The sequence below is a fragment of the Bufo bufo genome, chromosome 5 (genome assembly GCF_905171765.1).
Source record: "Bufo bufo chromosome 5, aBufBuf1.1, whole genome shotgun sequence".
Lineage (NCBI taxonomy): Eukaryota > Metazoa > Chordata > Amphibia > Anura > Bufonidae > Bufo > Bufo bufo.
Genome location: NC_053393.1, coordinates 66,922,161 through 66,936,052, shown reverse-complemented (window position 1 = coordinate 66,936,052; position 13,892 = coordinate 66,922,161). Strand labels below are relative to the sequence as shown.

Below are 13,892 nucleotides of genomic sequence, written 5' to 3'. Positions count from 1 at the left end.
CATGCGGTCTCCAGGAGCAGGCAGTTCCGAGAACGGCCACTGGAGGCCATCACTGCTGTTGACAGCACCAGGTGGAGGGTGATGAGAGCAGGACAAACATACTTTTTTTGTGGAGCTTTTATTATCAGGAGCAGTGAGAATATGAACTTTCTATTCTGACAGATTCAGCTCCTGTAATTGCCCAGGAAACGAAGCTTCACTATGAAGTTCTCTCTGCACTGAGCTGCTTCGCAGCTGCTCCCCCTGCTCTGAGTGACAGCTACATGGCCTCATCCTTTGTTTTGGCAGTTGGCAATTGGATTTGGAATTATTGGCGCGCCAAGCAAAGTTTTGATTTGGGTCCCCCATCGCACCACCTAGCTTCAGCACACACTCCACTAAGCTTTACCTCCATCATGCCACTAATGAGATGACCACTGGTGTCTTCCCTCACAGGGTATTGCTCGTTTATGCACTACTCTGTATACTATAGTATAATTCCCCCTGATGTGCCCCCAGCACATTATAATTGACCCTTATGTGCATCCAACATAATATGGCGCCTGTTTCACGTCTCCAAAATGGATACTCACATTCCTATGACGAACGGAATAAATCTCTCAGTTCAGATCTGTTCCAGTCTGGTGCCTAAGTGCCTTCACTGGGTAAATGGTACAGTGGTAAGCTCCTTGTTTCACCATTGTATAAGCTGTATCTGGATTCTGAGGATATGGATGCCATTGAAAATGGTGCAGCTGCCCGGGTGGCCTAGCTGCTGGAGGGTCCCATACATTTGTGTGGTCTGTTTGATGGCAAAATCTGCCCCTGGTTACAGATGACACTCAGTGGACTTACAAGAGCAGAATCTGGCTGAATAAACGCTCATATTCATACTACTGATGATAAAAGTGATTGTACTGTCTTCACTAACTATTGCATAGTTTGTTCATTTGTGTGCCTTCAGCACCATCTAGTGACCTTTAGCTGTAAGTGCATCTTTTGCCTTGTTAAGTTATGCATATTCATTAGGTCACCTGACTTCCTGCTCACAGTGCTTTCTGGGAAAGACACAGGCTCCTTCTTCCTTTTCTCCTCACCTCATGGAAGGAGCAGCTGCACATTGTGTGTCTCTTACTAAAGCATCGTCGGTAAGGGATTAATTCATGTTTTTGTATTGGTTTTGTGTACATTGTGCTGTATATTCAGTTCTTGTATGTTCATTTTCTTATAGTTTACCTTATCTACTGCCGGTTAATCAAAACCACAGACTACAGAAACAAGTCTCATCTTATTAACTAGTAGAATGGTGATATCTGCCTGTTGAACTGCATACAGACCCCGGGGGTACATGTTGTAAGAACAGGACAGTGATGGTCTGATATCCTGTCTGAAGATAGAGTTCTAGTCTAGTAAGTGAGAAGGGAGGAAGCAAGTCCATGTGCTCCTACCATGTAGGCCTCAGGATCCAGAGACTAACCAATCTCTGTGAAAGTTACTTCTTCTGCTATAGCAAGAAAAAGAGAAAGAAGGAAGAACTTAGAATCTGCATGGCCAATTATAGAAGACAGCAATTACAGCTAATCAGACTTTGCTGCTTGTGAGGGATTACAGTTAAGACACCCGTCATAGTTAACCACGTCCTGGCCAGACATGCCTCTAAAGACCTGTATCCCACAGTGGACACTAGAGCCACATTTGCAGCTGCTAGCCAGAGATTCTAGAGAGGGAGACTTCAACAAGATAGCATATCAAGAGTGCTATTATTTGGCACTTTGCTAGCATCCATACCTCGCCATCTGGGAAAAGGATTTGCACTGTGTACATTATTGTTAGTTGTACTACAACTCCTATTTTGGACTCAAGTAAAAAAATACGTTTATTCTTCTACCTCTGGCTTGGTTTCCTGACTCTTACCAGACCATACACTGACCATTGCACTGCTACACCCCCTTCTAGGCACCCATACAACCACTAACATTAAGGGAAGGGCACCTCAAACTACCATCAGGCAGTAGCCCAAACTACAAGAAGTGTCTAGAAGGAAGAAAGGGTGCACCCTCCTCTCGATACACCCGCCCTAGGGAACGATAGCTTGAGGGAAACCACTGTGACACATCCTATAGTCAGATCCACTACCACTCCCCATCCCTCCACAGTGAAGGCCAGATCCCTGTAAAGGGGTTAAAGGATGAAAACCAAGGGACCGCCAGGATAGCTTCCCCAGGACTAGCCCAATATCAAACCAGTCGGTTGGCACAGTGGGTTCACAACCATTTCCCATAGCAAAATGTCTTGTGTGTTTTTCATTTATTTTACTTTTTCAATCCCAAAGCCGGATTATTAATTTAGATTTTAATTTAGACTTTTTTTTTTACCATAATGTACATATACAGATGTAGTATCGCTTGCGCTCAAAATCTTTGCATATCGTTACTTAGGAAGCGCGAGTTCTCCTACTTTACTCTGAACTGTAACTGCAATACACAACACGCCTATTCTCTCTGCCTTCAGACCCCGCTGAAGAAGGTCGTACAGACCGAAACGTTCGGGATTTTTCTATCTGATATGGCATAAAATACTTACTATATGTAAATGAACTTGCACTGGATGTATATTAACAGCATTCTGTTTATTAAGAATTAAATGAAATTATTCTTGCAAAAACTTTTTGGAGTGCCGTGGATATTTAACCTATATTGTCTAAACCACTCTCACAGGCACCCACACTGGACCCAAGGTGTGCAGAGTACATAATCATTCAATAGATAGTTTGGAGCTGAGCTCCTGTTGCGCCTATATCTCCACACTTCTAGGAAGCCTTTCTATAAGATATTGGAGGGTATCTATGGGAATTTGTGTGGTCAGACACTGATGTTGTACCGATGCTCACAACAAGCACGCTATGCTGGTAACATAACATGCCACAATGCTGTACTCTATGTGGCAGTGCAGCCACTATGCAAATACAGCATGCGCACTACAACTGTAATGTGCCATGCTGGTCAACATTGCTACCTCTGTATGAAAAAGTATGGCTCACAATTGGAGTTCCAGGTTAAACATGTTTTAACCCCTTAGTGACCAGCCTGTTTTGGGCCTTACCGACCTAGCGTTTTTCTTCCTTTTTTCATTGTCACGTTCCAAGAGCTATAACTTTTTTATTTTTCAGTCTATATAGCTTTTTGAGGGCTTGTTTTTTGCGGAACAAGTTTTTAATGGCGCCATTTTGGGGTACACATAACTTTTTAAATAAACTTTTATTAACTCTTTCTAGGAGGGAGATGGGAAAAACAGCAATACTGCCACTGCGTTTTTACGTTATAAATTTTACGGCGTTCATTTTTGGTATAAATAACACAATATCTTTATTCTCTGGGTCAGTATGATTATAGTGATACCAAATACATATAGTTTTTTTTAGGTTTTACTATTTTTTTGCAACAAAACCCCTTTTCTTTTAAAAGAAAAAAATGTTTTTGCATTGCCACTTCCCAAGACCTATAACTTTTTTATTTTTCTTTCTATGGAGTTGTGTGAGGGCTTGATTTTTGCGGGACAACTTGTATTTTTCATTGGTATCATTTTGGAGTAAATGGCATTTGGATCGCTTGTTATTACGCTTTTTCGGTGGCAACTAAGAATAAATTAGCAATTCTGTCTTTTTTTTTATGGCGTTCACCCTAGGGCAGGGATGGCCAACCTGCGTCTCTCCAGCTGTTGTAAAACTACAATTCCCACCATGCCCTGCTGTGGGCTGATAGCTGTAGGCAGTCTTTGCATGCTGGGAGTTGTAGTTTTGCAACAGCTGGAGAGCCGCAGGTTGGCCATCCCTGCCCTAGGGGATAATTTTCATAATATTTATGTAGTCCGGGTCGTTACGGATGAGGTGTATTTTCAATGGAAAAAAAGCAAAAAAAATTTATGGGATTTTTTTTATTGAATAAATGAGTTTTGTTTTTTTTTAGTTTTTTTAACACTTAGTCCCACAAGGTGACTATAACGGACAGTATTTTGATTGCTTTTAAAATGCAATGCATTATCCCTATAACGCATTGCATTTTAATGGCAATGCTATTTTAACATTGACCAGCAGGCTGCGCTAGAGAGACGCAGCCTGCTGGAAAGTTCTACAGCCCAGTCCAGGGCCTACATCGGAAGTGACACACATCGGCACCCCGTGATCGCATTTGCGGGGTGCCGATGGGAGACAGAGGGAGTCCGCTCCCTCTGTCATCGCTTTACATGCGGCGGGCGCCATAAAGTGTTAAACAGCCCGGATCGCCACTCCTGCCAGTCCGGGCTGTTAGAGCAGGGCAGGGCTGTGACCCGTGCAGCACTTAGACTGGGCCACTGCAAAAAAATCGGCAGCCCAGCCTAAGGCCCCTTAGTGACCGCCATAAAAACAAGTATGGATGGTCACTAAGTGGTCACTAAGGGCTTAAAAAATGTTTGGGTGATTTTTATATTTATTTTTCATCTCTGACACGTCATGTTCTGAAGAGATTGCCACTCAGCGGTCATCTCATTATCATCGCAGGCAGGATTATAATGACAGGTAACATCTATGTATAGATGACACAGGATCCACTATTCTTAATAGAGGATGGTCACAGTTCCCCCTTTCCCCTCCCTGTACAGATTAGGCAACATGCCCCAAGTACTCTCCCACAGAAGTCAATTTGGCCTCTTCAGACTACAGGTTCCTATGGTTTGTGTGGCTTCAGTAAAGCATAGCTCTCCATGCTGTCAAGCGCAGCTCAGTCAAGATGGCTGCCGCATAATAATATACAGAAAATAGAATAAAAAGATCCCTCAAATGCATAAATTAATTAATACATTGTAAATGGGGAGGGGAGTAGACCTATTATATTTTTAACTACACTTACTACAAATATGTGGTAACCCTTTAAAACATAACGTTTATTAAATCAATGAATAAAATAAGCCCCAGCACTGTGAATGGTGAATATGAATACCTGTAGCATGCAAGGTGCGTATACACTGTAAGAGACCAAGGGAGGCATAAGAGGTGAAAATGGAAAGGATACAGGATGGGGTCTCTCAGAGCTGTAGTTGTCCTGCATCCACCTCATAAACAACCCCCTCAGACTGTCCCTGAGTGCGGGACAGGGGTAATTTACAAAGCCACCTGTGAATGTGGCCTCGAAAATGTAGGGAAGACCACTCGTGAGATACGGAGGAGGGTGGGGGAACATTTGGGTGACATCAAGCACCAGAGAGAAAGTCCCCTAGCTACCCATATGAGAGTGATGCACAATGGGGAATCCTCCAAGATATGGTTTATGGGCATTGAACAAGTACCACCCCCCCCCAGTCAGAGGGGATGACTGGGAGAGAATGGTTTTGCAGCGTGAAGTGTGGTGGATATATGAATTGAGAACTTTTGTCCCTAATGGCCTGAATGAACAAATGCTATTTGGGTGTTACATCTAGACTTTTTCCTTTATTCTGCACCCTCATCCTATTTGCGTTATACTTACTCCTGCCATTTACCCATTTAATTATGTTTGGGTAGCGATTATACAATTTTTGCCCCGATTAAAAAAAAAAAATGTATACATAAGGGTGGGCGGGTGCATGACATCCCCTCACAGCAGTTGCAGAGAGAGCAGAGCCTCTAGGTGTAATGGTAACGCCCCCGTTGCTCCTAGAGGCTCATTTGAATACATTAAAACATAATTTTTCTCAGCAATGCGGGCACATATGAACATGGGACCAACACAGATGCCTTCAGTGCACATGTAACAGGTCAGCCAGTGTCATAGGGACAAATCTGCTGACAGATGTCCTTTATGCTTCATTTATTAAAAAATATGGAAAATCCCTGTAAGAGGTTAATTAATAATAAGGTCAAACTCCAAACATCATTAACAAATCTGGGGGTTTATACAGATTTCCATTCACAGAGATGTGTCGGTGTAAGGAGTGGGACGTATAAGATGTTGACCTCAAACTCCAAACAGCTTATTATAACAAAATTGTTTGTTTTTGACAAAAAAAAAAAAGAAGCAGATGATGCCTTTATAAAGACAACTCCCTGCTGCTGGTGAAAGCTATAAAACCTAGAGGTTGGACCTTCCAGCAGACAGAGGAGAGCTGAGCTCCCAGAAGCTGAGGTTTGGAGACAGACCACAATGTACAAGCTCATTAGCAGCACGCTTCTGGTGGTGAGTACACACAGTCATGTCTGCGGATGCCGGGGGTTCACTTACAAGCTTCTGATTGTGGATAGAGAATAGAGGGAGGGTATAAAGTTACCTTGTGGATGAAGCAGATGAAGAAGATTATTGATGAGAACTGAGAACTGTATGAAGTACCTAAAACATTATTTAGACATAGTAGAGCTGAGTTTGTCGACGGGGTATAACAGTTTCAACAAGCAAAAATTATTCTTTGTAGAATAAAAAGTATTTTCCAGTATACTTTGTGTATCACGAGATCTCTGCTTGCTGTCATTCATTAGACGCCTTCATTGTTCACTTCCAGGGCTTAAAAATGTGTTATGTGATGGACACACAGATGCAGGGTTCCTTACCGTTATAAGGAGCCATGTGAACCCGTGACCGGGGCTGAATTTTATCGCCTGAGAGCAAGCAATGAAAGTTTCTTTTGAATGACAGCAAGCGGAGGTCTTAGAGAGTATATTGGAAAATTGTATAACCTTTTTTAATATATTAAATAATATTGATTGGCTATGGACAGCCTCAGAGCGACTGCATTTTAATTATTTTTTCAATGGGTGTTTATTGAAAATGTTCAGCTGTTTCTAAGTTAATGGGTTTAAAAATCAGTCTGTTTGCAAACTTTCACATTTCGTTTTCTTTGAATCTGTCATCTGATGGCTCATTATAGTTCAGTTCTTATCAAACTGATAGGAATATGGCTTAAATAAGTGTTTATGAGGTCAGGAAATCAGAGATAAGAACCACACATGAGCCATCAGATGATAGCATTCAATGAAGTGACAGCTTGCAGACTGATTTTTAACACCTGTGTTTCAGAAATAGCTGAACATTTTTAATAAAGACCAATTGACAACATGATTTGTAGCCCAAAATGAGTCAAATGCAATCATATAAAATGCCCCCTGATAGAGACTGTACTCCACAGGTTACACTGTATCCTATGACACTGTGTGGAGTCACCCAGGCTACAGGTGCATCAGCCGAGCTTAGCTCTCTAATTATTTCATAAAACTTGTGACATGTTCTAGTGACAAGTCAGAAGTTTTGATTGCTGGGATTTAACTAAAAAGAGGCAGAACCAAAACGCTGTTTTATGAAAATATAGGTACCCTTTAAAGGGAAGGTCCAGACTCTGTGTGCACAGTTATTTAGTATATAATATACATATTTAGGATGATGATGAGCTTTCTATCTAGTTGATGTCAGTACCAGTACAGAACTTATGTACAGAATATTCATACTATACATAGGTAGGATCTAATATTTGTATTATGAGCTACTGAATTTGGTCCTTGTGGATTTTTACTGTGATCATTGAACTGGTACAACCAGCAATTATACACATTTGTGTAGACCTGGAATTCCCCCGGATCATATGTTCGTGTAGAAGTTTATATAAAATGGAATATAATGGATTACTACAGCCATATACTGTATAACAAAAATCTCTATGGTGGAGTTTATCAAGAGGGGAATTTTTTAAGTCAGGGGTTCCTTTCATTTGCACATAATTTATTAAACATTGCAGGATATTTGATGAATTAGTAGAATCTTTAAAGGGGTTCTCCAGGCTTTTTCGATTGATGACCTATCCTCGGTGGGGGTCTGACACCTGGCACCCCCCCAATCAGCTGTATGAGGAGACGGCGCACACAGTGTCGTCTCCCTTGCTGCCCTCCACTGTATGTCCATGGAACAGCAGCAGCTGACAGGAAGAGAGACAGGAGACAGCACGTGCGAACTGCGCACACCGTCTCCTCATACAGCTGATGGGTGGGGGTTCCGGATGTCGGACCCCCGCCAATCTGATATTGGTAACCTATCCTGAGGATAGGTCATCAACAGAAAAAGCCCAGACAACCCCTTTAATTTTAGCACTTTTTCTTGAGACGTTACTCCACTTTCTATACCACCGCTTTATAATGACCATTTTTACAACCATGCTCACTTTAGCAGCCACTTTTCAAAACTGGAGTGGGTGGTGTAAAATCCAATTTTTTTGCGCAAATAAGGCAAAAAGAAAAAAATCCCTACTTTGCAACTTTTTGAAGCCAGAATTTTGGGTGCAGGGCAAGAATAATTCTCCACCATGTATATGATATAACTTTGGTCTGGCAGAATGCCACAATTTCCATCAAACAGCCATAGGAAAATCTGTGATGTATGAAAATTAGTGTGAAGAAAAACTGAGGCCCCTGTCCCCAGTAACCAATCACATTACAGCGTTTCCAAGTGTTAAGAAAAATCTGCAGAATATGTGTCAATGTAAAAAGTAAATGTCCCTGCTAGATGCGCTGCCGTTTCAGCCCTGATGCTGTCTATATTCCCCACCAGTCACATGGCAGCAGTGATAAAATCCATAATACAGTGGTCAAGTGGTGGTCTAGAGCATTGAAGGGGTAAATGACAAAATTCCTGATGGTCTAGGGCTGTGAAGGGGTAAATTGCAAAGTCCCTGGTGGTCTAGTGCTGTGAAGGGGCAAATGGCAAGATTCCTGATGGTCTAGTGCAGTCAAGGGGTAAATGCAAAGTCCCTGGTTGTCCAGTTCAGTTAAGGTTCACATGCTTCAGTCTTAGATTGATTCAGGGTCCAGTTCTTGGGGGTCACCTAGAAAACTGATTCTCTGGGTTCTTCTATGACTTCCAAGATGTACACTTGCTTGGCTATTCTCAGAACTCCATAGAAATGAATGGATCATGCTGGGAGTCATAGTTTTACCACAGCTGGAGTGCCGGAGGTTAGCCATCACTTCTAGTGGTAGAAGTTATACCTGAGCTGAGTTGTGTCTAAGTGTCCCCGAGACCTCTCTACCACATAAGAAGACACCAGTATTATCAATGACACATGGTACAGTAGTTGAGAGACCAAGTTACAGATGTTGCATTAGGAGTAAGGAGCCTTACACTATGCCTCATTGCAGATGTGTAACAGGGGACATGGTCAGAGTTAAAAAATTCAGTAGTTGGTGGCTAAAGTGTTTTTCCATGGAACAGGCAGGTGCTGGGACACAAAGCAGGGGAGACCCCAGTATTATAATATACTAGTATTATGTTGGGGGGGAGCTGTTACAGATTTTGCATTGGAACGCAGAGGCTTCAAGTTACACCGCTGCCCTTTGTGATGTATGTGCTGGTGACAATTACCGTATCAAGGGTCTTGCATCATAGTGACCAGTGGGGTCCCAGAGCTTGAATCTCCACTGATCTATCACCTATCCTATGTAATGTTTCTTTAAGCATATTCGGTCTGCATCTTGATGAGCTGTCTCAACCCACAAACTCTTATAACCCCAGTTTATGCTCCAGGCTCAGTTGAGAGCCTTTCTTGAAAATATAAGTTCAGACAGTTCCTTGTTCGAGGCTGATGTATTTTTGTTTCATGTCTGGAGTACAGAAAGCTCTCCACTTATTAGAGGCAGGGCAGGCTGCCTACATTAACTGGTGCCTGAAACCATCAAGTGAAGGATCAGAGGAGCTATTTCCAGGTTCAGTAGAAATGCATGGAAGGAATGTAACAACCTTTGGGGGCTTGTCCGCATCTGATTGTGAGTAAATACAAATATTCAATTTCTGTCTGATGTAAAACCACTAATGGCAAAATTAAAAGTACGACCACAATTTATACTACATTAAAGGGGATGAGAGGAGGTAATTGCACCCAGGATCCGCATAGTATAGAAGCCTGTCCAATGAAACATTTGTTATTTTTTACTCCCTGCCTTTCCGGAGTCATAACTTTTTATATTTTTATTTTATTTTTATTTTATATATTTTTCAGTTTACATAGAGATATGAGGGCTTGGTTTTTGCTGGACAAATGGCACAATTTATTATTGCACACAATGTAGTGGAAAGCTGGAAAAAAAAATCCAAAAAGGTTGTAATTGGGGAAAAAACTGAATTCTGCCATAGTTTTATGGGTTTCATTTGGTTTTATAACGTGAATTCAAAAGATTTGAGAATAAATAAGTTTACGCAGGCTAAGTGAATAAATGTATTTACTAGATCACATACAGAGTAGAAAAAGTTAATATAAATCACTGTCCTGCAACACAATACAATATAGGGGGGACTCCTACCGCCATGTCGTAGCACATGTCCGACACCCTATTGTGATACAAGATTCTCTCTATTGATACAATTTTAGAGTATGTATGACTTTTTGATGTATATCACTTTTTACTTAATTTTTGGGATCAGTGGGTTAAATGTCCGTGATCTGCATTATCACTGTTCACAGAAATTGGTCGGGAGGATGTTAAAGGTATTGTATGAAAATTAGGTCAGAGTCACTATTCAGTATGCTTAGCTGCAATCCAGATTAAATGCATTAATTGTAAATTACTTCCTACAGCCTGTATTCTGGTCACTGTGTATGACATGCATTGCTATGTATACCACATTAACCCCTTAGTGACCAGCCTGTTTTGGGCCTTACCGACCAAGCGTTTTTCTTCCTTTTTTCATCGTCTCGTTCCAAGAGCTATAACTTTTTTATTTTTCCGTCTATATAGCTTTATGAGGGCATGTTTTTTGTTGAACAAGTTGTAGCTTTTAATGGCGCCATTTTGGGGTACATAAATTTCTGATTAACTTTTAGTAACTTTCTGGGAGGGAGATGGGAAATAAAGCAATACAGCCAATGCGTTTTTACGTTATAAATTTTACGGCGTTCATTTTTCAGTATAAATAACATAATATCTTTATTCTCTGGGTCAGTAAGATTATAGTGATACCAAATACATATAGTTTTTTTTACATTTTACAACTTTTTTGCAATAAAACCCCTTTTTTTAAAAGAAAAAAATGTCTTTGCATCGCAGCTTCCCAAGACCCATAACTTTTTTATTTTTCTTTCTATGGCGTTGTGCGGGACGACTTGTATTTTTCATTGGTATCATTTTGGAGTAAATGGCGCTTTTTGATCGCTTGTTATTACGTTTTTTCAGTGGCAACTAAGAGAAAAATTAGCAATTCTGTCTTTTTTTTTTTACGCCGTTTACCGTAGGGAATAATTTACATGATATTTATGTAGTACGGGTTGTTATGGATGCGGCAATATCAAACATATTGGGAAGATTTTTTATTTTTTCCATTGAAAAGCGTATTTTCAATGGAAAAAAAGCATAATTTTTTAATGGGATTTTTTTTATTGAATAAATGAGTTGTTTTTTTAACTTTTTTTTACCACTTAATAATCCCACAAGGGGAATATAACAGACAGCTTTTTGATTGCTTTTAAAATTAATGCAATGCACTATCTCTATAGCTATTCTAACATTGACCAGCAGGCTGCGCCAGAGAGGCGCAGCCTGCTGGAAATTACTAAAGGCTGGTCTGGGGCCTACATCAGAACCCAGGCAGCCTTCATACAAATCGGCACCCCGCGATCGCATTTGCGGGGTGCCGATTGGAGACAGAGGGAGTCCCTCTGTCAGCACATTACATGCGGCGGGCGCCATTTCCCGCAGCATGTAAAGTGTTAAACAGCCCGGATCGGCACTCCTGCCGGTCTGGACTGTTAGAGCAGGGCCGCGGCTCTCATGTGAGAGCCGGTCCCCCGCTCCCCGCTGCACGGGGGACCCGTGCAGTGCTTAGACTGGGCCGCCGTAAAAAAGCGGTGGCCCAGCCTAAGGCCCCTTAGTGACCACCGTAAAAACACGTATGGGTGGTCACTAAGGGGTTACAAGTACTGATTCTTCTTGTGGAGATTTCCCATGTTCTCTGGGAAAAATCTGCAAATTAGCTATTTTCCAACAGGATGAAAACTGTCTCTCTAGCACCACCTATAGGTGTCTACCTTGTAAGTCAATATCCAAATAGTAAAAGAGCCATAAAACATGATTTAGGTCATCATCTGTAGACAGCACTGTTTTTAGATTTTTTTTTCTCCTTGACAGTACGTTTTTTTGTGATATTCTTTTCTTGTCAAGTGTTTTATAATCCCACACATGTTAGCTCCCTATTGATGTCAGATTTGTGAAAATATGCTGGACTTTTTATTAAAAGTCTATAATTTATTAAATATTCCATTGGCGTTTTAAAGAACTAAAAGGTGGCCCCTCAGGGGATACTCTCAGTTTAAGGAATCATGCACACGGCCGTTGTTTCGGTCCACATCTGAGCTGCAGTTTTGGCAGCTCGGATCCGGACCCATTCACTTCAATAAAGCGTGTCTGCATCCGTTGCTCCGTTCCGTGGCCCCGCTAAAAAATATAACATGTCCTATTCTTGTCCGCGCTTTGCGGACAAGAATAGGCAGCTATATTAAGGGCTGTCCGTGCCGTTCCGCAAATTGCGGAACGCACACGGATGCCATCTGTGTTTTGCGGATTCGCGATTTGCGGACCGCAAAACACACCGGTCGTGTGCATGAGGCCTAAACCTCAGGTCAGCATCAGTTTTATAAAAAAAATCGAGCCCTGAGCAACAGGCAAAATAAGGCCTCTCTGGTTGCTATCTTTTATTATGATCTATTTGAAAGCACCATTAATACCATGGTACTGTACATCTACAAGGGGATGTCCCCAGTGCTATATTGGATCCCCCGGACACCATTAAGGTGTCACTACGTGTTGCTGCTCTCCGGAGGGTGTTGGAAAGGCATGATGCACACCAAGGAGTCAGGGTCGGCAGTAATCCAGTCTTCTTCTTTACTGGAGGAAATCAAGTAAAGGCAATACAGGCAAGGCACTGAGCTGGCTTCTCAGTCTCCTCTCTTGTCTTGAAGGTCTAGGCAGAATCAAATGTTATCCCAAGGCAGCGGACTTGTGAGACTGGAGAAAGCATTGTGCCATTAACGGTAATGGACAGGTCAGGTTGGCGGGCTGAATGACATTGAATAAATATGATGAATTCTGTTTTCTCCATGTTGAGTTTTAAAAGTGAGAGCTGAAGAATGAAGGTATAACTGATAGACTGGGATTCCGGATATGGAGGTGACAAAGAGGTAAATTTGAGTGTCAACAGTATAGGGCTTTTACTGGAAAGCCATGGGACTCTATGATTTGTGCCAGGCTGAAGTTGGGATCCCAGGATAGTCTTGTAGGACACCAACAGAGAGAGGTCATGATGAGACGGTGGTGTATGAATGGGAGACACTGACTATTTGGTTGGTGAGGTACGAGGAGATCAAGCAGTGGGCTAGGCCTCTGATGTCGAGGGATGAGAGAGTTTGCAATAGAAGAGAGTGATCAACTGTGTCCAAGGCAGAAGACAAGTAAAGGAGAACAGAGTAATGACAAACACTGCTGTAGCTTTGGCAGCTAGCAGATCATTGGCGGCTGTGGTTGGGGCGATTTCAGTGGAAAGATGGGGACAGAAGCTGGATTTTGGCTGATAAAAAGTGAGTGGGATGAGAGACAGTTTTAATGGACATGTTGTGCTAGGAGTTTTGATGCAAATGGAAGTAGTGAGATAAAAAGAATCGGTCCAGGGAAGGCTTCTTGAGTATGGGTGTAATGGCATGTTTAAAAGAAAAAGGGAAGGTTAGTGGGAGAGATGGGTTAGGGCTGGGATACCATAGTAGTAAGGATGAGTTGGGATGGGATTGGATCAAGGGCATATAAAGTGGGATGGGACTGGGTCAAGTGTACAGTTTTCCCTGTAACTTGAACCACCATACCATCATATAGTGCAAAAATAATACTGCCATATCAAGCCAATATAATACCACCAGAGAGGGCCCAAAAATAAGCGGCATCCAAA

At 41.8% G+C, this 13,892-nt stretch overlaps 1 protein-coding gene across 1 annotated transcript in view; it reads left to right on the top strand.

Moving 5' to 3' along the window:
* Positions 1-6,074: 6,074 nt before the first annotated feature.
* TNFRSF11B (TNF receptor superfamily member 11b) overlaps positions 6,075-13,892 on the top strand; it is a 29,598-nt gene continuing 21,780 nt past the window's right edge. The window contains exon 1 of the mRNA XM_040432291.1: positions 6,075-6,167. Coding sequence (XP_040288225.1) covers positions 6,135-6,167 — 33 coding nt within the window. The 5' untranslated portion in view covers positions 6,075-6,134. The remainder of the gene's footprint in view (positions 6,168-13,892) is intronic.